At 33.1% G+C, this 26,093-nt stretch overlaps 2 protein-coding genes across 6 annotated transcripts in view; one reads left to right on the top strand and one right to left on the bottom strand.

Annotated features, from left to right (window-relative positions):
* Positions 1 to 17,944, bottom strand: part of LOC106464204 (phosphorylated CTD-interacting factor 1-like) — a 38,516-nt gene extending 20,572 nt beyond the window's left edge. Inside the window, exons 1-7 of one of the 4 annotated variants that reach the window (XM_013924333.2) lie at positions 17,642 to 17,944; positions 16,177 to 16,357; positions 13,781 to 14,049; positions 13,318 to 13,487; positions 12,095 to 12,249; positions 5,877 to 6,108; positions 4,026 to 4,125 (exon numbers count right to left, since the gene is read on the bottom strand). In XM_013924333.2, coding sequence (XP_013779787.1) covers positions 4,026 to 4,125; positions 5,877 to 6,108; positions 12,095 to 12,249; positions 13,318 to 13,487; positions 13,781 to 14,049; positions 16,177 to 16,321 — 1,071 coding nt within the window. In that variant the 5' untranslated portion in view covers positions 16,322 to 16,357; positions 17,642 to 17,944. The remainder of the gene's footprint in view (positions 1 to 4,025; positions 4,126 to 5,876; positions 6,109 to 12,094; positions 12,250 to 13,317; positions 13,488 to 13,780; positions 14,050 to 16,176; positions 16,358 to 17,641) is intronic. The other 3 variants (XM_022391910.1, XM_022391911.1, XM_022391912.1) reach the window with 3 other exon arrangements.
* Positions 17,945 to 18,361: 417 nt separating this feature from the next.
* LOC106464209 (DDB1- and CUL4-associated factor 11-like) overlaps positions 18,362 to 26,093 on the top strand; it is a 40,474-nt gene continuing 32,742 nt past the window's right edge. Inside the window, exons 1-3 of one of the 2 annotated variants that reach the window (XM_013924337.2) lie at positions 18,362 to 18,688; positions 22,722 to 22,813; positions 23,900 to 23,931. In XM_013924337.2, coding sequence (XP_013779791.1) covers positions 18,537 to 18,688; positions 22,722 to 22,813; positions 23,900 to 23,931 — 276 coding nt within the window. In that variant the 5' untranslated portion in view covers positions 18,362 to 18,536. Of the gene's footprint in view, positions 18,710 to 22,721; positions 22,814 to 23,899; positions 23,932 to 26,093 lie in introns of both variants that reach the window. The other variant, XM_013924336.2, reaches the window with a different exon arrangement.

Below are 26,093 nucleotides of genomic sequence, written 5' to 3'. Positions count from 1 at the left end.
AATCATCAGTATAGACCAGCCACAACCAGACAGCCAAGGTTCCAAACCTCAGGGTTGGAATTAAGGGGTCGTGGTACCTATATCCCACGTTGGTGGCTAGGGCTATTGGACTGCAATGTTATATATATATATATATACTTTTGATTGGATCCCAATGAGAAAGTAAACACCATCAAAGTGGACAAACTTTCTCCTCCACCTGAAGAAGTCCAAAAGACAACACCTCAGGCTTGGAATGATGGGATTGTGTATGCCGTACTCAACAATAGAACAGAACGCATCCTGTCTGGAATTATGAACATTCATCCTAACTCCCCAACCAAGTGGGCAAGGAGTATTCTGCTTGCCCCTGGAATAATGGAGAGGATATGGAACCTGTGCTCAACCAAGGACCTAGGATGGGACCACTTAGCATTCGTAATTATGAGGAGACAGTGGCCCTCCTTCCATGAACAATATACGAAACCAACATTGATCAAAGAGAAGGGCCGTGCACCCCCCAACCGTTAGGGTAATGGGAGATAAATCTTGGGAAATAGTAGGATTCCAATGAATGAATAATCATGAACAATGAACTGTAAAATCTCAATTCGGTAACTGGAAATGTCATTTGGGTTGAAGTATTGAGTATTGAGGATTCAAAAACCTTCTGATATTTAGAATACTGAAACATAGTGGATAAAGATGCCTTATATAAAGCCACTGTAGACAAATCAAGACCCTCCTCAAATACCCAAGTCATAAAGTGGGACATGGTAGATACTTTAAGATGAAGAGGGTTTAAATTCCTTTTAATACACCACTGATGATAAGTATATCATTTCCACTGATAAATGGCTGTGATTGGCCTACATAGAGATTTAATTAAATACAGAGAAACCTGAGAAGTTAAATCATTATGTTGGCAAAGGATCGCTTAACTTCCAAGCATGAAGATTGAGTTTCCGAACATCTGAGTAGACAATGTCTGATCGAGGTTGTCTCTATAGAGACTGCCAATGTGGTAGAGGTTGACATTCCTGCAGATACCGAAGAAGTAGAAACCATGTCTGAGCTGGCCAATATAGTGCAAACAAGAGAACTTGACAGGGAGTGGAACGAATCATAGTCAGAACCCGGGGCAATAGCTGAGTTGGGGGAAAGACATACAGATGTAAACCTGTCCAGTCCTGACTGAACGCATCTGCTGCCAACACTTGAGGTTGAGGTATCAGAGACCAAAACAAATGCAGATGAGAATTCCAATGAGTTGCAAAGGCATCAATCATTGGGGACCCAAACTGAGAGCAAATCCACTGAAAAACCTCATGATGTAGCATCCATTCTGTTGGAAAAATCCAGTTGGGTTGAGACAAGTGATCTGCAATTAATTTCATTACTCCTGGAACATGACGTACTAAAAGACTGATACAATGGGAATGAGCCCAGTAGAGAAAATCCAAGGTACAAAAACAAAGGTCTCGAGTATGTGTGCCTCCTTGACGAGAAATCTGAGATACCACCGTGCAATTGTCGGAGTGTTTCATGACAATTTTTCCTTTCAAAAAAGACCTTGAACCATTGCCCAGTGTACTGCAAGGAGTTCGAGAACATTGATATTGTGGGTAGACTCGTCTTCCATCCAAATACCCTGGAACTCCTGACCTTGAAGATAAGCTCCCCATCCCTGAAAAGATGTACCTCGGGACAAGGTGGGGGAATGGATACCCCAACAATAGTGTTGTTCTGATTCAACAACCATTCGCAATTAACGATGTTGCTCCTGAGTAATGAGACAGGATGATCCAAAGGATTGGAATGCATAAACCATTGGTCGAGTAGTGACCATTGAAGGGACCTCTTATGTGCTCGTCCCAAAGGAATGAAAGGCTTGAGGGATGCCCACATCCCCAAAAGAGAGAGAGAGAAGCATCCGTGCAGTAGGAGAAGGGGACATAAGTAAAAGCCTGGCGGCTGTTTCCATGGCGTGAACCCGATAGGTATTGGTTGAGCATGACTTTAGTGAGTATTGTAAAAACACACCCTGATGGATGAGATATTGCATTGGTGACAGAATAGACTTCTCCAATCTGATAAGGAAACCTGTTTTTGTGGCTTCTGAAAGGAAAATCTGAGTGTGTTGTTCTGCTAATTGACGGGATAGTGCCAGAAGAAGCCAGTCATCCATATAATGATGTGTGCACAGGTCCAAGAAATGCAGATGATAAAAAAAGTTCGAACAACTCTGTAAAAGACAGAAGGTGCTGATGCAAGACCAAAAGGTAGAGCCCTGAACTGCAGCACCTGATCCTTGTGCACAAATCTGAGAAACCTCTGGGAAGATTCCGCTATGGAAATATGGAGATAAGTGTTGGTAACATTGAACTTGGTCATCCAGAGCCCTGGTGCAAAGTGCCATCATAGGTTGAGAAAAAATTCCATTATAAAGCAAGGAGAATCTAAAATTTGGTTGAGTCGAGACATATCGATAATTGGACACCAATCTCCTGTCTTCTTGGGTACAATGAATAAATGGGAATAAAATCCTGGAAGAACGGGATCGACTCTCTCTAGTGCCCTTTTGACTAACAACTCTATTATGGCCTGGGAATGAAGCTCCCCTCACTGTGGATCTGTTGGAGGTGAAAAGGCAACCGGTTGTGCAGATAATGGTGGAGGTGATGTAAATTGAATGACCAACCCTGAAGCCAGAACATTGAGTAACCATGAATCCCTGGTGAAAGAACTTCAGATGTCCAGAAAGTGATGTAATCGTGCTCCCACGCCCACAGGATAGTCACTGACGCTGATGTCGACAGTCCAACCAAGCCAAAGATCCTCGAGAATAAGGACAGACTCTATTATGGGAACCAATAGACCTGGGAACCGAAGGATTGGGTCAGGAAACACTACAAGATGACACTCCTAAATGAGCGACAGAAAGGTGAGAAGCCAACGATGATAAAGAAGAATGTAAAGGAGCTGAATCAATTCATAATTTTAACATCTCTGGAACTCCGGCAAACAACATGGGATGGAGAAAAGGAGCTTCCCATAACTCCCTGAGGGCAGAAGACAGTAAATGAACACTTTCTAACAAAATGTCTCTACACAACAACAAACCAGCCAGGAAACCAGAGAAAGAATTGAAGAAGACAATCTGACTGAGGTAGATATCAGCAAAATACCCAACTCATCTCCAAATTGCTGAGGGGAACTTTGATAGGCTTCCAAAAAATTTGGATCAAAGATAAATACCTCAGGAGAGTTGTGAGAATAAGAAGAGTCTGAGAAAACTGTGATCTGTTTGAAGTGATTACAGGTTCCAATCTAGATCCCCGCAGGTCCAAAAGGGGGTCCATCTGTTGAAAATCTAAATATACATCCTCCTGGCAGTGATAAGCCAAAGCATGCTGTTCTGATAAATAGCTATCCCATCGCATAATTGAGCAAAGAGAAGGTCTGGTTGGCCTCTGTTGTAGAAACATTAACCTGAGAATTCATACCCATCGGTACATTTTTTTTAAAACTAATTTATAAATATAAAGATATAACCGTAGTAAAGCCAACCACATTCAAAGTCACAATGCAAATTGTGAATAATCACAACACTTCTACTTATAGAAACCCATGCCAAATGCTTTGTCGAGAAAAAGTGATTACATTATCTAAATAAGGTGCTTATATATACTACCTATATAGAGAGCACATTGAAGTTGGTGGAGAATTTTGCAAAATAGAATTTGCCAAGGGCATTCTAGTGGGGTATAAAAGACTGGAGCAAGCATTTTCAATGCTTAGATGGGCAAAGAGTGAAAACCCTGGAGATTGAGAAATAGCTATAGTGTCAGCGGAGGTAAGTATGTTTTGGAACTATGAGTTTACTGACTTGTAAAAAAATCATATTCTAAAGTCTTTATGTTAGAAGCATATATATGGAAGAATTATATTTATTACTGTATCAAGAACATTAAAAATATTTTTAACAAATAACAATTCACAATGACTAATTTTGAATTTTGAGAAAATAAGCTTTTCAATCTTACCAAATAATCATCATAGGAAGCGTTAAGGGTCTGCCTAATCCACTGAAAGGCATCTTCTGAGTTCCATTTAACAATTTTTCTGCTTTCAGATGAGGCATTTCTGGATAGTGAAGTTAGGATGATCAGATAACAATGGAAGCAACATAAACAAGTTAGCAATTATATTATGACCTAAGTAATAAGTAATTTCACCACAAGAATATTTCAATTCACACAAATGAAATAGCTCTTGAAAAACAAGTCCTACATAAAGACTTTCCTTGTGAGTTTAAAATTAATAAATTAAGACAAATAATGTACCAAATGAAACAAGATATATTAGTGAAACTGCTGGACTATAATATTACAAAAATCAGAGTTTTTAAAATGGCAGATGATACATTGTCAGACAGTTCACTCTTATATTGCTGAATGGATATAGATGAAAAAAACGAGAACTAAATACACGATAAAAAAATAAATGTTTTAGTTCTTAACGTTCAAGAACTATTCTATTAAATACAAATTTTTTGTTGTCATTTACTAATTTTTCACTAACAGACAAGCAAGCTCCAGAACAACCAATCAGAAAAATAAAGTCATAGCACAAAATGTTTCCTTTATTGCTAATTGCCTTGAAATCCATCTACATGGACAGGAACAAATTATAAATCAATAAAAGCTTGGAATGAAAATAGCACTGGAAACTGAAATAAACAACTATCAAATTCATCTTTGATGGCCAGAAATCACAAAGGCTAAAAAAAACTATTAAACTGGTGTTGTTTTTACAAGTCTTTTATATGACTGTTTATCATTGTAAACTAAGAGTGAAGAAGCTAAAAGAAAAAAACAGTGAAATATATTAATAATATTATAAGCTCCTTTTTCTGAAAATGTGTACTAAATAAGGCAAACATTTTAAAATCAAATAAAACTTCACAATATCATTATCTACGTGCTTACAAATGCGATACTATTATTTTTTTACACAAAGGACACTGTGATCCATAAGAATAACTTATGACTCAAGAAAATACAACAATCACTTTTTGGTAAATAAGAAATAAAATCTCAAAATTAGCTTAAGTGTTTAAATACATTAGGCATATTAATATACGAGTTATATGTACATAGTTTGGCTTGTTTTAGCACAATCTTAACTTCCCATAAAGAGGAAAACTGGCAAGAAAGTGACCAAAAGTCACTGTCAGAGTTAATATTCAAATAGTATCTCACTGAAATACACAGAAAAAAATTGAATTGTTTGACATCACTCTAACTATAATACTTTCACACACATTACTATTTGAATATTTTGACTGTTTACAGTATTATCTCTAAAAAGAATAGGGGAATTAACTACTTAAAAAGTAAAAAAATGCCAGTATTTCTTCATCATTTACCATATAAATAGCAATAATACTTTACTACTAACTCTAATACTGACTTTTGGTCACTGTCCTTGCTAGTTGTGCTTTTGCTAAAATATAGCTGGATGTCAGAGTCAAAAATAGATTCAGTAAGTTTCAAAACTGGGAGATGCCAAGGAGTAAATAGTGGCACTTATAAAAGTAAGTATCACAAACACATTTATATCATTTGAATGATCAAGGATAAGTAATTGAGCTATTAAGATGATAAGCAATCTATTTCTTTAGAAACTTTTTGTTTTGTTGTTGGAAAAGTGTGGGTAATGCTTCCATTAAGCATGATATCAGGGTCAAAGAACCTTCTGGAAAAAAAAAAAGAGATGGGTGAAGTTATTTACTCTAACACAATTCTTAACTGTGAAAAGGGTAATGCAGGTTATAAAAACTTCTGTAATGGTCAAACAAACACAAGCTTAAACAGCTGAAATAATGAACTGACCTAGATTCGATCATTTTTTTAGAGGCTTCTGCATATTTTGATAGCTGTTTCCGTGCATCTCCAGAAAACTTTGGCCGGACTAACTTTATAGGGATGTCGTTCATGATCTCCCGATACATGGTGTAAGAAACTTCAGGTTGGCAGTTGCTCGGGAGGAGTGGATCATTACCTTTGTCAATCACCTTTCTTTCCATCAGCCACCGATTGAAGGATTCTTTTGGTGCATCAATACCTGCATATTTATTTTAGATTTAATATAGTATGAAAAGGAATTACACAAGTTTTTCTAGAAAGAAAAAAAAACTAACATTTTTGACATTCAAAATCAGGAAACAGGAATACAATCCACCAGTGTTACATTGAATTACCAAGAACAAAGTTAACCTCACAAAAAATTCATTACTGTATTTCAAACACAAGTTCATACTTTATCTACCCTGCAAAATGATAGAGCATTTCCATGCTGTGTTCATACAAATATTTCTTAGAATCAGTACAACACAATACTTTCTATTACAACTAACTGTAATTACCTAAGTTATAGGCTGCTGAAAAAACAGGTATGAATATATGCCACGAAGTAAACTTTAGAAGTTGTGAAAATAAAATTATTAAGATGACAAAAAGAAGTATATAATTTTATGAGAAAATTACCTATCTTATTGCAACTAAAATTCAAAACTTGGTGTAACATTTTTATTTAGTTTGAACTATAAATACTATTCCAAATTATGTTGATAAAGTTAAAGTGAACACATATCCATAGATAATAATCATTTCACTTTTTCACAAAACAATACACGTGTAATGACAGCCAAAATAACACACATTAACTCTTTCATTGTCACTTTATAGACATACACCTTGCCCAGTGCTAGATTTGTTTTAGATATACAATAAAAACCAAAAAGACATGTTTTAATAAGACATCACTTAGCTTAAAACTGGTAAACTTTAGTATGATTACCCTTACTTCATGGTAATACAAAACTCGAAACTCATATGTGGATAATATCACACTTTTCAGCGCTAGAAAAATGGTTATATAGCATGGAGCATGCAGAGATGGGATCTCAAGACCCAGTCTTTGTCTCAACATTGTCTCTGCAAACTTCACACACTGATTTTATTTGTAAAGAGTAATGATTTTTACAACAACATGATTTTTTTTTCATGGCTAATGTTCTGGATCTAAACAAAATTTACCTTAGGCAATAATATCACTGATGCTATTTTGAAAGAAGCAGATTATTTTCCTGAAGCATAACCATATGAAAGGGTAGCTAGCAGCACTGTTGTATAATAGACTGATCAAAAGAAAGACACTTAGTCTCCACAAAAAACATTTGTACCATTCTTCTTGCATCACATGCAAATCACTATAAACAATCTTAAGAAACCAGTGTTCTAGGCTGAGTACTGATTCCTTGAGATTTTTATAGGCTCAACAATCTCAAGGAACCAGTACTCAGCCTACAACAATCTCAAGAAACCAGTACTCAGCCTACAACAATCTTTTCTCATTTCCTGGGTTTGGAAATGATTTCAATACTATTAGGACAACAAAATCCATGGAGAAGTTTGAAAGAAAATGCCATCCTTTCTAAACCTCGTTCATTGTACGAGAAGATATTCTGCATCACTCCAACATCAGTGGTAGTACAAATGGGGTAGATTGTTGATGAGACTACAGTGAACAAAAATGTCACCAAGATTTCTCTCATCTTTATTTTTTTTACAAAGCAACAACCATTGCAAAGAAAGTTATCATTCTTGATAATGTGCAAACAGATATCAAAACTAACAAAATAATGGTAGTGATTTAAACTGAATGACATAAGTAGATATTTAACATGCTATTAGATGTGTATATCACATTTAATTAATCATTATTGATAATTAACATTTAACAACAATTAAATCCATTTGAATAGCAATAAGAATCCTGTTATTAGTACATGTTTGTTGTGCATAGATCTTAAGTCATCTGTTAGTGTTGAAATTACCTTTTCTTATTGACTGAATTATCCAAATAGAAATGTATCAACTGCACATCCTTATCAAAAATCTATTTAATTCTGTCCCCCAGTATATCAGCAGTGAGTCTGCAGATTTACAATGCCAGAAACAAGGTTTTCATACCTGTAGTGGACAGTGCACAGATAGTCCATTTTGTAACTTTGTGTCTAACAACAACCAAACAAAACAAAAACTTGCTGAATATTAACTGAATGTCAATTAAAAATATAATTCCTTTTCAGTTGCATTTTATTACTTCAACCTCAGTGAAAACGGTTTAATTGTTGTTAAATGTAATTGCATGTCAACTGAATATCTATGCTGTACAATTTAAAGCATTACCAAAATAACTGTTCTACATTTCTTTGTGGAGTGTATTACTGAATGGACTGATTGGAACTATAACAAAGTTAACAAAAATCTTATAGATCTTAAAATTATTATTTTGGTTGATTATATTGAAATAAGTAGCTTATTAGTTTTTATTGGGCAATGTACAATCACGTACGCCAACTGGCAGATATATTTAAAGAAATAACTAGCAATGTTTTAACACCACTGTGGCAGACTAAAACCAATCAAAGAAAATTAATAACCAACCACTTCCACAAGATGGAAATGTGAGGTACCCACACTGGTCTTCGATGAGTGTGAAAGGCTATGTACATCCTTTTACAGGATATATGCTGCAACAAGGTCTGTTCATAGGGCATGTGACAAGGGTACATGCTACTACAAGGTGAGCTAATGAGATAAATACCACAGTCACAGCTGATGCCTCCATGTGGACACTGTCCAGGAAAGGAAAAGTGAAGCATCTACTCTGCTTGTGGACTTGCAAAAACAATTCCAATACTTTGCAGCAAAGCAAAGACAACAGAGCTGTCAGTCCCACCCTATACTCAGCAGGTGCTTGCCAACCCAAAATATCAACACTCAAAATATCGGCAAAGTAAGCAAGGGTATTGTAACAAATTTATTATTATATGTTTATTTTAATATCAACATTTGTTTAAATTAAGTTTATATTTAGAAATATGCACAGCTTATAGTGTGAAATATGTATTGCGAAACTCCCGCCTATTCTCTAAAGTTGTGGAAGATTCTCTAGTGTAAAAATCAATAACATATGTATATACGTAAATGCTTGTGTTAGCATCAGTACTGTTACTAAAAACTGAAATTTCGAGAAACTCTCCACACAGCTATAAATATAACCAACATGATGCGCCAAAAAAGTCAGTGTGTTATAAACTTCAGAAGCTATAACTGTGATTGTTATAATGCTTATCAGTCAGAAAACTTCAGATATTTGACCAGGAGCATTTACAAAGTCCGAACATTACAAATAATTTAATTTCAGTGGATTCTCATCGAACATTAATATTTTTTATGAAAACATTATATAACTTCATCATGGAAAACTCGGCATGTGTGGCTAGTGAATAACGAAGGACAAAGCTAACTAGCTCCCTGTTCAGTGAATTATACCTACATCAACTCGTAATTAACTTGCTCATTGTGAACCCTCGATAAGATATCGAAGAAGTTCCAGACTAGAAAGAAGGCTTTATATTGCTTGTAAATTTGTGAAACTTTTGTTTATAAATCATTGTTTGTAATAACTATTTGTAATAACTGTTATTGTAAATTGTATTGTTGTGTGTATATTAAAACGTATTTGTGTTAAAAAAAAGGAAAATGTGTATCAATCTTGTTGGCAAATATCATAAACTGACTATATATCAGCTTTTACTTAACTGCTAAATCCAAAGTACAATTTAAATTTAAATTTATCAGTTAACTCAGTTTCAGACCAATCAAAATTGTAATACATAACAGTATCAATACCAGTCTTCAGATCAGCAGGTCTGCAATGACCAGAAACAAGTAGTAGATGCTGTGGCAAATGCTCTAGAAAACTGACACAGCTCAAGTGGGGCTTGACCACCAGCTTGGGAGAGTATAGCAGACAGCTTGATTAAAAAGTTCTGTCAGGGATAGGTATATGTTGGTAAGTGTGGAAGAGTGAGAGGTTGAATCTGTGGTAGACACAGGAGAAGTAAGAACTACAATGGACCTCTCTCAATCTTTCAAGGCCAGTGAATACCAACTTTGTTCTGGTGAATGGTGACACAGTGGACATTAAGTGTGGGATAGACCTACAGCTCAGTCTAGGAGGTGTTGTCCATAGAATCAAGGTGGTCATTTCCGACCTCAGGTCTGGAATTGGCATCCTTGGAGTGGATATTCAGTGGATTTCATCAGTCGGTTTTGTCTGTGCAACAGGTGAGCTGGTGTTTGATGGCAGAGTCATCCACTGGCACTCAGAGAAAGCCAAAGAATAATGGACTGCATGATATATAGAGAAAGTCACAGAATCTTTATGTACACAAGTGGTGTTCCATGGTTTAATTTCTCTTCATAAAGCATGCAGCCCTAGCTTGGGCAGTGATTTGCCAGACAAAGGATAAAGTCCCATAGTTGCTTTGTAATTATGGACTATCAGCTATCCAGCTGGACACTGGAACAATCACAGGTACAGTAAGAAAAGTGGAAGTAACCAAAGCTAGCAGTCACACTAGGGGTGCATTCATTGTTCTGTTGATCCTGAATAATGAGACTGGGGAATACAGTGGATCACTGTTCATGATCCATAGGTCGTATAGAGACCACTGAAGGGGTCACATGTGTGCTCATCTCAAATGAATGAGGGATTTGAGTGATGTCCTCAAAATAGAAAGAACCATCCATGCATTGGGAGAAGGAGATGTGATTAAGAGTCGGACTGCCTGTTCTATAGCGTGGAGTCAGATGGGAGTTGACTGAGCATGACTGAGATTCATGTTGAAAAAGACACACAGATGGATATATTGTTTTGGAGTGAGAATAAATTTCTTGGGTCTGATAATAAAGCCTGCCTTGTTTATTTCTGAAAGTAGAATCTGGGTGTGATGTTCTACCAACTGATGAGATGGTGCCAGCAGTAACCAGTTGTCTGTGTAATTGTGTGAACAGGTCTAGGGATTGGAGGTAAGGAGAAAGAGATTGTACGATGTGGTAGAAAACATATGGTTCTTATACTAATCCGAAGGATAGAGCACTGAACTACTGCACCTGACTTTTGTGCACAAAATGCAGGTAATGGCAGGAACTTCGCTATGCGAACATGTAGATAGGCATCCATAACATCAAACTTGGTTATCCAGAGTCCTAGTGAAAAATGCTGATGCAGAGTGAAGAATGACTCCATCATGAACCTTGGAGGGTCTAGAAATTGACTGAGACAAGAAATTTCAATGACTGGATGCCAATCTTCCATCTTTTTTTTGGGCACAACAAACAGACAGGAATAAAACCCAGGGTGAAATAGGACGACTCTCTCCACTTAATGGATATGAGCAGAATCTATTCTGGGTACCAATGAACAGAGAGGCAGAACTATAAACCCCTTGTAGGAGCCAAGAAGCCAATGACGACAAGGATCAATCCCGACAGGTAACATCAGCCCTTGATTCCAAAGGATCTAGCATAGTCGCAAAAATCAATGGTCAGAAAAAAGCAAGCCTCACGTAACTCACAGAGGATGGAAGCTGGTAGACGAATGCCCTCCGACAACACATCTCTACTCAACAAATCCCAACAACATACCTGCCAAGAGACTAGGGAAAGTGTAGAAACTGACAATCAAACCAGGGTACATGCCAACTATGGTCCTAACTCACCAAATTGATGTGGAGATCATTCTCAGAACTAGGTACCATGAAGAATGCTCAAAATATTTCCAATGGTCATAGTGCAGAGAAACCCGTCCATGAAAGTGTTGTTGAGAAAAAGTAATAAAATTATGTGAATGAGATGCTTATATACAGCACCAGGATAGAGGGCACATTAACATAAGTGGAGAGTGTCATGAGACAGATATCGCTAAAGGCAATTAAGTGAGGAATAAAAGACTGGAGCAAGTGAGAAAAAATCAGACCAATGCTTAGATGGGCAAAGGAAGGGAACCCTAGCAGTCGAGTAATAGCTGTAGTGTGAAAGGAGGTACGTTTTGGAAACATTAATAACGAGACCTCTAAATGTCACGCTAACAAGTTACTATTAATTTATGTGCAAAAGATAAGTTGCATCAAGAGAATGGAAACATTAATCAATACACAGAATGAACAAAAAAATTTCATTGAATCAACTCCTACCTTCTCGAGAATGGCACATTTCTTTATACTGCTGACGGAGTTTTGCAACTAAAGATGCTCTGAACTGCTCTACTTCTGGATGAGGGGGAGGTAGGAGTGAAGGGGTTCGATCCCAGATTATTACATTGGTTGGAATTTCTAGATCCCATGGGCCACTAGAGAAAGAGGAATACTGATTTGTGACAAATATTGAAAAATTGTCCTTTCAATGATAGTTTTGCAAGAAACCCAAGCACAATTTATTTTAATAGCAAAATAAAATTTAAGAAATAATCTAATAACAAGAATTTTTTACAATGAATTTTGGCAAACAACATAATAATAGTTTTACACCTATTAACTTCTTTAACATCCCACCACTTCTTATACTAGTCAAGGAGTCAGCAACCCAAATAACAAGATCCATTTTTTTCAAAATTAATAAAAATGCAAGATTCTGAAAACCACAACGCATGTAACCCCTATTTCAATAATTGGACAACAAGAGGGTTGAAGAGCCAAAGGTTGCTGACCTCCCCTACTAGACAGAGCTACATGAAACACTTCTGCACCTACAAAATTGAAAGAAACTGAAGTACCAAGACTAATTAATTAAATTAATAATTCCAAAACTTTGAAAATGAAAAACATAGATGTGATTTTAATTAATAATAAGTCTGTTAATACATTCTTAGAGTTTTACTTCAACTAACTCTGAAACTTAAGTATCTAGTATCACACCTTATTACTTCAGAATATCAAAAAAACTTTCAATAACTATACTGTCTTAGCTCCAAAACATTTTGAGCATCTGAATCTCATCAACCCATAATATTAATCCTTCTAGTGACAATAATTTATGAGTTTTTAAATTTATCCTCCTTGATCAATTTATCTAAAACAGGAATCATAACATGAGTACTTCACAGAATTCTTCTGGCGTGTCTAAATTCACAATTTTCCTGTAGTAAAGATAACAAAATAGAAAACTGTGTTTCATTTACTAAGGGCTTAATATTAGCCTCCTTATAACAAGTAGTAGCTAATCTATTTTAATATCATAATGCCTATAGTGTCTGAGCCAGCATTTTTTGAGTATTTCATCAACATTTAAACATTTGGACAGTGAAGTTCTTCAACATGCTAAATCTGTAAAAAAATCTTATAAATTCTGATACAAAGAAGGACTTCTAGCACTTCTTAAGTAGGAATTTGTACATAAGTGTACACATTAGACTACTAACAACAATATAAAACGTTTGTTGGGGACTGCTGTCTCTTCTGCTACTGATGCCCGTCGTTTTTCTCCTGCTCTCTGTGGCAATAGAGGCACTTGGCTTGGTGGAAAGACAGGAGTCTGAGGTGTTGTTGGGGTCTGAATCTGAATGCCAAGTGGGTCAGTAATGGGGTCAAACTACAAACAAGGATTAAATATTAGTATCTGATGTTGATCAAGAAAAGCTAATGCTACTATATAAATTGTACTATATAAAATGTGCACATCAATTAAACCAACCAAGTCTAATAAAATACAATTTATTTCAAACCATCAATGATAAACATTTAACTGATATAAATACACAACAAAAAAACAGTTCTTTTAAAATGTACTCTTCCTTCATATTTGGGAAGAAATCATGAATTTGCAAAAACTTAAAGTTCATAAGATTGTAAATTTTTTATTTTGATCCCAAAAACTTCACACACCTGTGTTGAATTTACTTTTTCCAGCTGAGGCAATTCCCACAAAGATTCATTTGTTAGCTTGTTAAAGAAATATGGTCGCCCTTCTCGCCTACTCCAGAAACGTCTCCAGCCAGCATCCAAAAGCTCCTGGGGCAAGTCATGCACAGGGTCAGGTGAACCCATCTTTGGTGGAGACATAACTGGTGTTGACATTTGAAGCAATGGCTGAGACACAGTACCAACAGGATTGTTAGTTGTTGGTAACTTATGGGTTACTGGTGAATTCAGTCCTATAATATAAGACAAAAAACATTTTTAACCATCATAGAAATGTTCCAAAATATTCTTTGATACTTATATATTTTTAAAACATTCAAGGAAAAAGAAAATATTAAATCATCCTATACACACTATGTTGCTGCGTAAGTGCTCTTTATTTTTTTGTTTACTAGGAGCACATCTTAAGTTCAGTAACAAAAAAAATACCTTGACAAATCTTTATGTAGTGGGTTTTGGTGATTTTTAAATAATGAAAATAACAAAAAAATTCACACACCATTGGATTCCACAGTCACATTTATAGATTTATGCTGCAAGTTCAATTATGTAATTAATAATTAGTGAAAAACAATTAATAATCATACCTGTAAATTGACCTTTTGCTCCACGCTACCTTTCCATTGGAATAATGTTAACAAAATGTCAGTGATTGATATCAAGTTACCTTTTTACCTGGCAACCTGATACTGCATGACACCCATGTCAAGCAGTGATAAAATGTTGTCCTAATACAGTCCATCAATTTCAAACTCAAAGATGTGGATTCATATTATATGGATAAATGAAATGAAAATTGTCAACAATCAAATATTAAAAATGATGTATGAGCGTACCTATGAAATAGGAGAGATTTTGTAAACACACTGTTTGTAAACTTGAAATATCGTGATTGACAGATATGTATCAGTAGTAACCTCCACCTGTTCTACATCATGTCATGATGTAATTGATACATCATTGATAACATTTTATCACAGACTATTGTAGCACATGTTCTTTCACTCTAGCCACACCCACTGATATAACATATAGCAAACCATTTTCAAGACAACATACTGTCTGTTTATGCCCTATGATATGACGCAAAGCAACTTGTTGCCAAGTTAATGTGTAGTCTATTTACATTAATTATTTTTGACATTCTGATGGTTCGACTTCAGCAAATATATCTATGTATTGGTTTATACATCAAAGTTTATTGTATGGCTTTGTTTCTACAAATTCAATGGCTAAACAGAATTTTAAATGGTTTTAAAGCTTTGTTTGTGTATTTTCAAATACTAAAGGCTTCTGGATCCAATAAAACTGGCCAGACCAAAGTAGGGCATGAAGAGTGCTATTGTTTGATGTACACTGATCTTTACTGGTCCAGCCAATTTTAACATTTGCTCACTGAAAAATGCACAGTACGGGTTTGGCGATCAAGATCTTTTAAAGCCAATTTACAACTAGTGTAGAGTACATTTGCCTTGAAATAAATCATGCAAATTCAGTGTGTATTAGTACTGTAGATGTTTTCATTTGTTTTTAGTGTACAATAATTAGTATTTTGTTTATTTGAGACTTGTATATTCGTAACTGAGATTTCTCATTCATACACTTCCATGGCCAGGAACTATAATTCTCTGGGACCCCTACTTTAAATCACATGGCACAGGCTCTACCAATATCTAGTGTGAAACATCTTTCACATAACACATGATCATCAATTGAACATGACCTACTTGCATAAACAAGGTGGTAGCAAACCTTTTGAGATTGGAGTAATTTGGTTGTCGCACTACTATCTTCAAATCAGAAAAGAAACATTGAAGTGAAACTTAAATGCAACAGCATATAACTTTCTTCTGTAGTGTAGCCAGTTTGATTATATATGTAGTACTTTTGCTACCTAAGTTGACAAAATCCATGGAGTGCATCTATGCCCTCCTGGCATGGTCATCAGACAACAGTGTGCTACTCTTAACAGACTCTATTAGACTACAGATATAAATTGCAGTTATTTTACATAAAGGGACCTGAGAAGACATCTTAAAAAAAAAAGGATTAAAATGATTTCATGTAAATAATCCCAGCTACTAACTTTTGTATCATAAATTCATACTTAACAGTTAAAACTAAATTAAATTTGGCATTGTACTATCAACTTCCCAAAGTTCATATTCTTAATGCATCTTGTACTTTTCCAAAGAAAAATGATGATATGAGAAGAATTCCTCCTTAAAAGAAACTAACAATTATACATTTTATTATTTTGAACTTATAATATTAACAAATCTTTGGAGCTACTCAAAATTGTTGAACTTTATCACTTACAACCTTAATAAAAATACACATGGTTTGTAGAAATTCTCTACCTGCAGTATGAATAAGGTCTTCTGAAGATCTACCATTCCAACTAGAAGTTTCTTGACCATGCTCTTCTTCAGTCATTTTGTTGGAAGGATTATGAGAAAGACTTTCCTCCAAGGATACGTACTGAGCTAAAGGTGTTTCTGTCATTCTTGCTTTTTGTTTCTATTCCACTGGTGGTGTCATCTATCAACATAGAAATGTAAATCACATAAAATATTTTTTTCATATAAATGTGAATTAAAGACGTTTTTACAAAACAAAATAAAAATCTTACTTTTAAATACATTAATTCATTTTTGATTTAGAATTGTGAATGACTGCCTTATAATGGCTGTACATACTATTTTGATCTTGATAGCTATTTTTAATTACATTGCATGAAATTTCAAAAACATATCAACAGCCAACAGTTTCATAAATCCCACCTATATATGTAAAACCAAAACAATCTTATCATATCAACAATTACACGAATTGCATCATTTAGTTAAGCTCTAGATAATGTTTCTAATGTATATGAATTAATAATTTTCAAAACACTCTAAAACTCATACATGCTTAAGCTTTTTAGTATCATGAAATTGGTTGCAAGTTAAAAATCACCCATGAGACCTAAAATGTTTTAAAGATAAAGAAGGCCTTTTTTTTTAAATAATTTTTACAATAAAATTTTAGGAAAGTATTTATCTTTGAATGTCTAATCTGTCAGAAAGGTAACATATAAATCTATTTATTGCACCTTTATAAAAATTCTAAAAGCTAAAACACTACTTCAATGTTAAGTCTTTAACTTAAAAGTTTAAGACTTTGTGCAAGCAGTAAAAGCTTACAAAACTATAAACTGGCATCTATACTAATAGTTTATTGTTAAACAACAGTTGTTGTGTGATATAATAATTTCCATCAATTAATAAAATTATAACAATACAGACAGTTTCCAATGCAGCAATTATAAGGACTGTTTTGTAAAACATTCATATTACATCTTAAATGTGTTGTCTTGTGATTGTGAACACAATTTATTTCCTTAAGGAAATCATTGAGGTATTCTGAATTTGCTGAAATGGGATAACTAATTTAATGAAAGAAAGCTTAAACATATTGACACTGAAACTTGTGTAAAGCTAAATTGTTACATATAATATATATATTTTAATGTGGGCAAGTGCATTCAATTCATTTCTTCACTTGTAAATTCCAGTTTATCTCATAGTATTACATTTGGACACTTTTGATCTGAAATGCACTGAGTTTATTTTGGATAAATTTTGTGATATTCTGTATTTTTCTCGGTTTTTATAAATATGTGATACTACTAATACTAGTTCTCAGTAGTACTAGTTTTAACTTTTAATATATAACTTTTGTGACAATGCCAAGCTTTGTGTCAAGTTTATTGCAAAAATTTTTCAGTTCTTCAAAAACTAAGTAAAAACACTTCAAGGTGATAAAAATAAGTTTAATTACCGCTTAACTAAGATCAATACCATTTTTACCGAAGTAGTTAAGTTATTTACAGATGTATAATTTTATACTACTTCTCCTGAAGTTTCAGATGAAAACAAACTCGGAAACACGTGTAGAACGTCAAACGTTTTTCTAATTTTTCCAAACACTCAGGCTGAATTAAAAAATAAAATTTTACATGTTCATATATAAACACTCGATCAATTGAAATGCACATAAATTCACTGCCAAGATAAGGCTATAACGCGATTAAACCATAAATTCAAGCAGTAAAATTGCAACACCCTAACCAAAACGACGCCATTTGCCTCTCTCAACAGACACGTAAGTCACGTGACCATAGATACGTCCTTTACCATCCCTCCCCACGTTCTGAATTTTGTACTACAAATATTTTGTAAGCAAAATTATCATTAAATTATGAAAAATGAAGGATATTAGTCTATATATTCTCATATTTATTTAAATATTTTTATTTATTTCTAAAGTAAAGAATTTCATTTCGTCTTTGATGAAGCTAGAACTGGATTGGTTTAAAATATAAGTTTCTTACAAATTTTAAGTAAATATGTAAAACTATTTTTTATAATAATATATTAAAAATTAACAAAGGACATTTAAGTTTTATCCAGTAACATATTTTGTTTCAGTTTTGGGTTTAGTCAATATTGAAGCATCATCTAAGCATTTTCTTGTAATATAGGTAGTGGTACTATTACTACTACTCAAAGGGATTATCAGCTGTGTAGATATGTTAGTGCGAGTAATAAACTAAAAGTTGAAAATTAAACTTAAGTCGTTCTGGCAAGTGCAACTGCGTAGTTTCGAAATCTGATGTTTGATTTACTGGATTTTATTTCTCACGCTGTACTGGATAGGCTTTATATAGGTCTGTATGGGATTAACTGTATCTAGAACTGATAGTAATAGAACTAGAAGAATGTCAGGAAGGGCTAGTGTGAATAGTGACGTTCTTGACCAAGATTCGAACAGTGAGAGTGAGACAGATCCTGACATCGCAACGATACTACAATACCTCATACGAAGGTATCTCAATCGCAGAAGAAGGTAGCCAGTGACCATAACATCGCTGTTTGGAGCTTAGAATAAAAAAATAAATCCAATGCTAAGGACTCTTACTCTTAGAAGTTAGACTTAAAGTCAAATAACTACCATTTTTAAAGCTATTATTATATTTATTAGAAAAATAGGTTTGGTAATTCAATAATTGATTATTTGATATTTAAAATGTCACCATTCTCTGCTTGTAGTTCTTCAGCTTATACTTGTAGCTATAGCAATTGTCCTTTTAAAACCACTGGTGTATTTTACACAAAATTCTTAGTTTATTATATGGTAAATTTTGTTTCAGCATATTTCAGACTTTTAAATGTTTAACTTATGGTATCTTAATACAAAAACACAGTGCTAAAAATTGGCTACAAATACCAATTCATAGTTCTATTCATTATACTTTACTTAATTGATTGACAATTTGATAGTTGATATGTTTTAAACTACTGTAAAGATAATGTTACAGATAACCAAGAGCCATTTAGTTTTTAAGACTGTCCCTGTTGTTCACTCACGTGTGAGAAAAAGTAAAAATTTAAATCCACTCTTTATTTTTCTGGAAATTATTATTCCCTCCCTTATACTCCCATAATTAAATTTAATGTGCTAGTCTTCACTACAGAAAGATTGAAAAGTAGTTTTATTAAATTGCGACTACTTCGAACTAGTTAATTACAAAGTACATTCTACCAGTTTTTAAAACAATTACAAAACAGAGAAGAGAACGCGATAATCTGTTTCTTACACACAAGTTACAGAAAAGAAAAAGGTTTTAAATTCTTATTTTATGATGCAACTAGCAGAGTACCTGATGTTGCTCAGATGATTTAGTTATTTATATACGTGCTAATTTATTTGTCTACTGTAAATCTTCTTTGTACACAATATTTTTTTGTCTTGCTGTCTGGAGCAAAAAAAAGAGAGAATCTTCAATAATAAAAGCCCTTTTGATCACACGTTACCCAAAAAAGCCAGCCTTTTCAATTTGAGACCAATTAGTCGTCATGTTTACAAAAATTGCTATATTGGTCACTTTGGCCTCAAAACAGCCTCTGAGGCCACAGCCACATAGCTTATGTTACTTTTCATACAAAGTTGCATATGTACCCTGAGTTTGTAACTATAAAGATGTGACCGTGCATAAGGAACAGACCCACAGAAAGAGAAAGATAGAGAGAAAACAGTGCTTATATACATAGATAATAGATGTACAAGTTCTAGTTTTGGGGTTTTGAAATACTATAATTTGAAGCTTTTTATTTAACAATATATTTACTATAGAGACATGCTTATGCCAATTATGGTACGTTAGGACAGTAGTTCCCAAACAGTAAGTTGGAGTTGCAAAAATATGATTATAATTAGGCCTACTTTGGATTAAAAAGCTTTGTAAAGTGCCCTGTGAATATGTTGGTTGCTATGGTTGCATGAATTTTTGTCTCAAAATGTAATCACATAGAAAAAAATATGGGAAAAACTTTGTTAGAAAGTATTTTTAGAGAAAGCATTTTATTTCTTTTAAAAACTTTCAATTTCTCTTTGATCTTTGGAAACACAAACCTAGAAGGTTTGTATCACATAACATGCACCTGCATTCAACAGTGCTATGTGTAATGAATACATTGAGCTGGTTATTTATCTGCTTAAGTGACAGTAGGAATAAAATCAATTATTTACACTACTGCCAATACATCATAAATATATTCAAGTATCTTAATATTTTTGTATCAATCATAATTAAAGAGTTAAAAAATGTTATTTCTTCTGTATGTTGTTTAAATTTGTTTAAACCATATTATGTTTGGGTAGTATAATTAAAAGGTTGCAAATACAAACATTAGGAATTATGGGTTTAAACTATACAAGCCCAGGTGTAACTTGTTTTGCAAAATTATTGGGAAATGGTGTGCAATATGATGTGGTGTGTGCTTTTAATTTGAATATTTTTAAACATTTGTTGGTTAGGTTCAATGATGAAAGTAATGATAGGCTAAAGTTAAGTTAGATTAATTTGTGTTTGTATATGAATAATTGTTCACCTGAATGGATTCCATGATCTTCTATTACCATGCTTCTTAATTTTTATGAATTTCAAAATATTACTTTGTAAAAACATTAACGATTTACAAGAAACGCTTCAAAACAAACCTCTTGGAGCAGGCCTCGACAAATATTTTCAGATCTAGGAGCCAGGTCTGATATATATATATAAGTTATAGAATATATATTTGTAGTCATTTTTGTGGTTCTGGTACGAGACATACTAAAAAAGAAGGGGGTTCATTATTAAACTTTATTACATAACATATATTAAAGTTAAACTTCAATACAAGCAGGTTGTTTCTGAATAAGTCTCATCTACTCATCACTACAACACTGTACAACAATAAGCAAAGGCCTTTTTGTGTGCCTTACCTAACTTCACTACTGTTTGTATGAGTGCTTACTAACAATCACATGATAACAACAACCACTTGATAGTATTGCCTGAACTAACTGCTTTTGGTCCTGTCTGAGTCTAAACATGCACACTGATTGGTTAAATTGAGAGAAAGAAGAAAAATAAAATGGCAAGAAATTAGTAACTTGTTGTGCAATTGCAGTGTTGAATCCGCCATTAAAATTTTAGATTTTGGACTCAAAGAATGTGAAAATAGTTCCAGACTTCCAAAAGTCCAGAATTGTTCCAGATTCAGGTTCCCTTTAGCACATTCCTATGCACGAATAAAATGTGAGAAAATACTGGGCACCATGTTGAAATTTTTAGTCACCATTGCAACCTGGGATTTGTTGAAGTCTCCCTCAGAGACTTCTTGCTGGGGGAAAGTTCTGATACTATTGAAAGTGTTACTTTAAACTAAAACAACTTTGGTAGTTCTAAAGAGTAGACCACAATGTGCTGAAAGAATTTTTCCTCACTGCTGTGTTATAACTTCTGCAGTAGATTTGTTAGGCAAAAAATAGTCTAATTGAGAACAGGAGCACCACAGTGAAACAAAACATTTTTAATCTTTGGATGTTTTAGACTTTACACATTCCACAATCAGCAGTGTGAAATGTTTTTGTGTAACATATATATGTATAAAACAAACGGTACAAGTTTTAATATGAAAAAAAAAATGTACACAATATACAGAGGGTAAAAAAAATATGTAAATTTTACAAAGGTTATGAATGCAATATGAAAAAAAGGAGAGCTGAAAGGAACTGAGATTATTGTTTATACTTGTATATTTGTTTGAGATGCATAACTTTCTTTGACCAGAAGCTTGCAGTTTGATGAAATGTCTGAAGGTTAAACAAGTTATTTTGTTCTACTGTTGTGATCCTGTTTTTAATTATATTGTGTAGAAAGAGTTTTAATATTGAGGAATGCGAGTAATGTAATTAAAGGGAAAATAAAAGTTTTTATCTTGGTAGGTAATAACTTTCAAATTTAAACTTTAGAAACCTAGCTGCAGATGTATTCTTTAGCAAAATTGTTTTTTTCAATAGTTATAAATTGGAAGAATAGCTCACTTGACATGTGGATGTACACACCATTTTCATTTTGTTCTTAAAAGTTTATTCTTTAGGTTTGTGGGTATGAAGGGTTAAAGTTAATTGAGGTTTTATCTTTTGGTTGCTTGTTTGTCTTGGAAAGGGTGTGTTCTTGAGGAGCCAAATCACCTTCAATCACTATTTTTAATTATATATTTTTATTATAATTATTGGTTTCTTTTGATCTATTCCTGTGTCTTTAAATTTGTGCAGTCAAAATTGTCAATGTAGAGTACTGTACTTGTATAGATACTTTATTTATGCTGTGTACATGTGCACTAGTTGTATTTTTGTTATGAAGATTGATATGCATATATTTCTTATTGGAATCCAACAGTAAATATGTTTGTTAAATGTTTCATTTTACATACAAGGTACATTTGTATTACTTGTTTCATAGTGTGTACATGATGCTTATAAGATCGGTTGTTTTACATACAATAACATTTACATATTTGTGTTTTAGTGGCCAAATTAGGGTTATTGGATCAGAAAGTGATAGCCTTTCAGGAGATTACTCTGATGAAGATAGTTTTCTTCCAAATACTCCCCCAAGAGGTCAGTTTCGTTGCTTGTGCTGTTCTGTGTGTAATAGACTATGAAGAAATAATGAAGTGTCAATTCCAAATATATTGATGGGAATATCTAGAAAGTAAATTACAAAAATAATTATTTGTCATATCATAGATATTGTAACATATATACAAGTTAGCCATACTCCTGTTAGTAGAAACCTTAGTGGTGAAGACCTTTTGAACTTGATCAAGTGCCAGTACTGGGTATTTGTTACATATGAATTAGACAGCTTATTAAAACCATGAAGTACAAAAATTGGTCTCTCACTACAATCATTGTTATGGTAAGTGCATGCACATAGGCTTATTTGAATGTTATTGTAAACTTAGAAATTTTAGACTTTGTGAAGTTCAATAGGAATTTCCAATGTAAGCATTTAAACTAAAGAGTAACTACAACTGATAAAATGTTTTTTCTCTGGTTTCTTTATGACAGTATTCTCAATTCCAGTCTAATTAAACAGTTTAATTGGATTTCTTTAGTAATGTGTAACTTTAGATTGTTTTAATGTCAATTTCATATTCAACACCCAAGTTTCATTTTTTTTATATAACATAGATAGCATTATGAAGATATTATAAAAGGATTATAACATAATTTACCAGGATATACTTTCCTTAGTGTCAACTAGAGAAATCAGATTTTGGCAAAATTCATAGTCCAAGATAACTAGCCACTCTACACAGAAATTTGTTGTTGTTTTTTTTATATAAATGAAACATTATTTCTTAGAAAGTCCTATATTGGTGGTAGAAGTTTGATAAGAAAAATATTATTTATAACCTTTATTACAGTAGCTTGTGTCTCAAGTTAAATATACCTGAATACTTAAAAGGGGTAATTGATGTTTGATATAGAAATTGGTGCTCTCTGCTTCTGGTGTTGTGGTATTGTTAATAATAATAATAAAAAATTACCATAATAAAATTTTTACTTTTTATAGTACATACTGTATTTGTTTTTTATGCTGTGGGTAGACAAAGCATTGTCAAGTTTTAGTGTCTAGAAATTATTTCAAAATCTTAGAACCTAAAAGAAATTAACCAGTATGGATTTTTTTTCTTCCAGCTGACCCAAACCCAGACACATCATGCATCCAGGTGAGTTGAGAAAAAAGAAGTATGTGAATGGCAGAAGGCTAGTTGGGTCATCAAGGACTCCCATTGTCCATCCAAGAAATCAAAACTATATACTCTTAATCACATTTGATATAACAATGAAAATATCCATACGCACTTTCAATAAGCCATTTCATGAATCAATCATATTAATGCTGTTATGGAACAAAAATATTCTTAACAGAAAGGGTATCCAACTGAAGATTTAGTGCTACTAATTAAACCTATCGCCAAGGGTATCCTTTACTGAGCCTGACACAAGGTTTTAGTGTCTTACATTCAAAATTTTATTAAACTACTTTTTGCTTATGTTATACCAATTAGAATAGTATAAAATCTTAGCTAATAATCCATATTTTAGTAGTATACAAGTTTAAGTTCTTAATTCTAAAAGGAAATATTTTTAAAAATCCTGAATTTTCAGCAGTGTGACCCATATGACACATTTTGTCTTAGCATGTCATCATCCCTATTTTATCCATCACCCCTCGAAAATGTATAAAATTAAACGTAAAATACTCTCTATAAAATTGTTATTGCTCAAACAAACCATAATTTTTATAGCCTTCAATTTTGTTTTATCTCAGAGCTATCAAATAAAAAATTAGACCCCTCCTGCCACATTCTCTTTTCACAATTTGTTGATAGTTCTCTCTTACATTTCATTATATATCACCTATAACCAACAGAAAGTCAAGGTTTTCATCTATCAAATGATGTATAATGTTGTGTTCTGAACAGTTAGAAGTTAATTTCTTTCAGAGTAGCAACATCATTTCCGTGGTAAAATTAATGTCTAGCTTGGATGAATTTGTAACGGCTCTTGTCATATAGTTAGAAAGCCAGGAAAATTATGAGAAGTAAGGCAATTTGTTAGTAGTCTACATTCTTTAGTGCATTATTTAATTAAATACAAATTAAGTGCATTACTATTAGTACTATAAATAAAGTAGGCTTAACTGTCATCGACAATCGAGAGGAAGAAAAAAGAAGATTTGATAAGTACTGTATTTCTTTTTTATATTTATTCTTTATTTATTATTATAAAAGTATATACAGATCTTTTTAAGTTGTTTAAGACTAGATTAGGTAAAATAAGTAATAATAATAATAATATAATTAAAATGGTTCATGAGGCATGCACGTCAGCAGCTCGTAGTAGCTCATGGGTAATTTAATTCAGTAGTGTAACATGACTTGCATGTTCTTCAAGCTTAGAGCTACTTAGGATAAATGAATGTGGTTTCATGTTACAATGTGAAGTCATTCTAGAAATAAAAAGGGTAATTTAGGTTCATTTCCCTTTTTTTTTTTAGACGTTACGAGGTTGGTTGAATAGACCGATCCCGTTTTGAGATAGGGTAGAGGAAATAAGAGATAAACTATAAAGTTTTACTGAAAAAAAAAGGTTTTAAATGCATTTAGGAGGTTTTAGGGATTACACAAAGGAAATTTGTGATTTTTGAGATGAGGAAAAGTATTTTTAATTTTAACATGAAAATTACTTTTCACACAGACTTTTCAAAAGAAATGGACAAATATGTATTTTATTAAAAATACTTCACTAAAAAATATGGTTTTTGTATGTGAAAGACTTGTAATGTTAAATGAAAGACTGCCAAATTTCTTGAAGATATACACACTATATTGAGAGTTATAAGTATTAAATCTTAGTTTAAATTTAAAGGCTTTAAACGGGTACAAAAAGGTCATGGGGTTGGTCAAGTTGCCCCAGCCCATATTGAGAGATTTAATTATTATACATTATAATTTTCTGGTGAATTGATTTATGCTACGAAGCTTTTGTATCTAGTTTGTTAAGCTGAATTTTTTGCATTAACTTATAAATTGGTTTTTAATTCTTTTTAGTTCTGTATTGTTAACTTACTTTTTATCAGAAGTTTTTAATAAATATAATAATACCATTCTGTTCAAGAAAATTAATATACTGTTAATAAAGAATCCTCCAACTTTCTTGAACACTTTAATTTAATTAAACCTTTTGTAATCTTATTACCCCTCTTTTCGTTTTTTCAGGCATGTAATGTTTGGTCTAATATTAGTGTAAATAGAAATATCACACCATAATATGAATGATATATAGTAATACATTTAGTTATATATATATATATATATATATATAT

This window comes from Limulus polyphemus, unplaced genomic scaffold, assembly GCF_000517525.1.
Source record: "Limulus polyphemus unplaced genomic scaffold, Limulus_polyphemus-2.1.2 Scaffold1587, whole genome shotgun sequence".
Taxonomy (NCBI): Eukaryota; Metazoa; Arthropoda; class Merostomata; order Xiphosura; family Limulidae; genus Limulus; species Limulus polyphemus.
The sequence above is the reverse complement of the archived record's forward strand: the minus strand, read 5'-3'. Positions and strand labels throughout refer to the sequence as shown.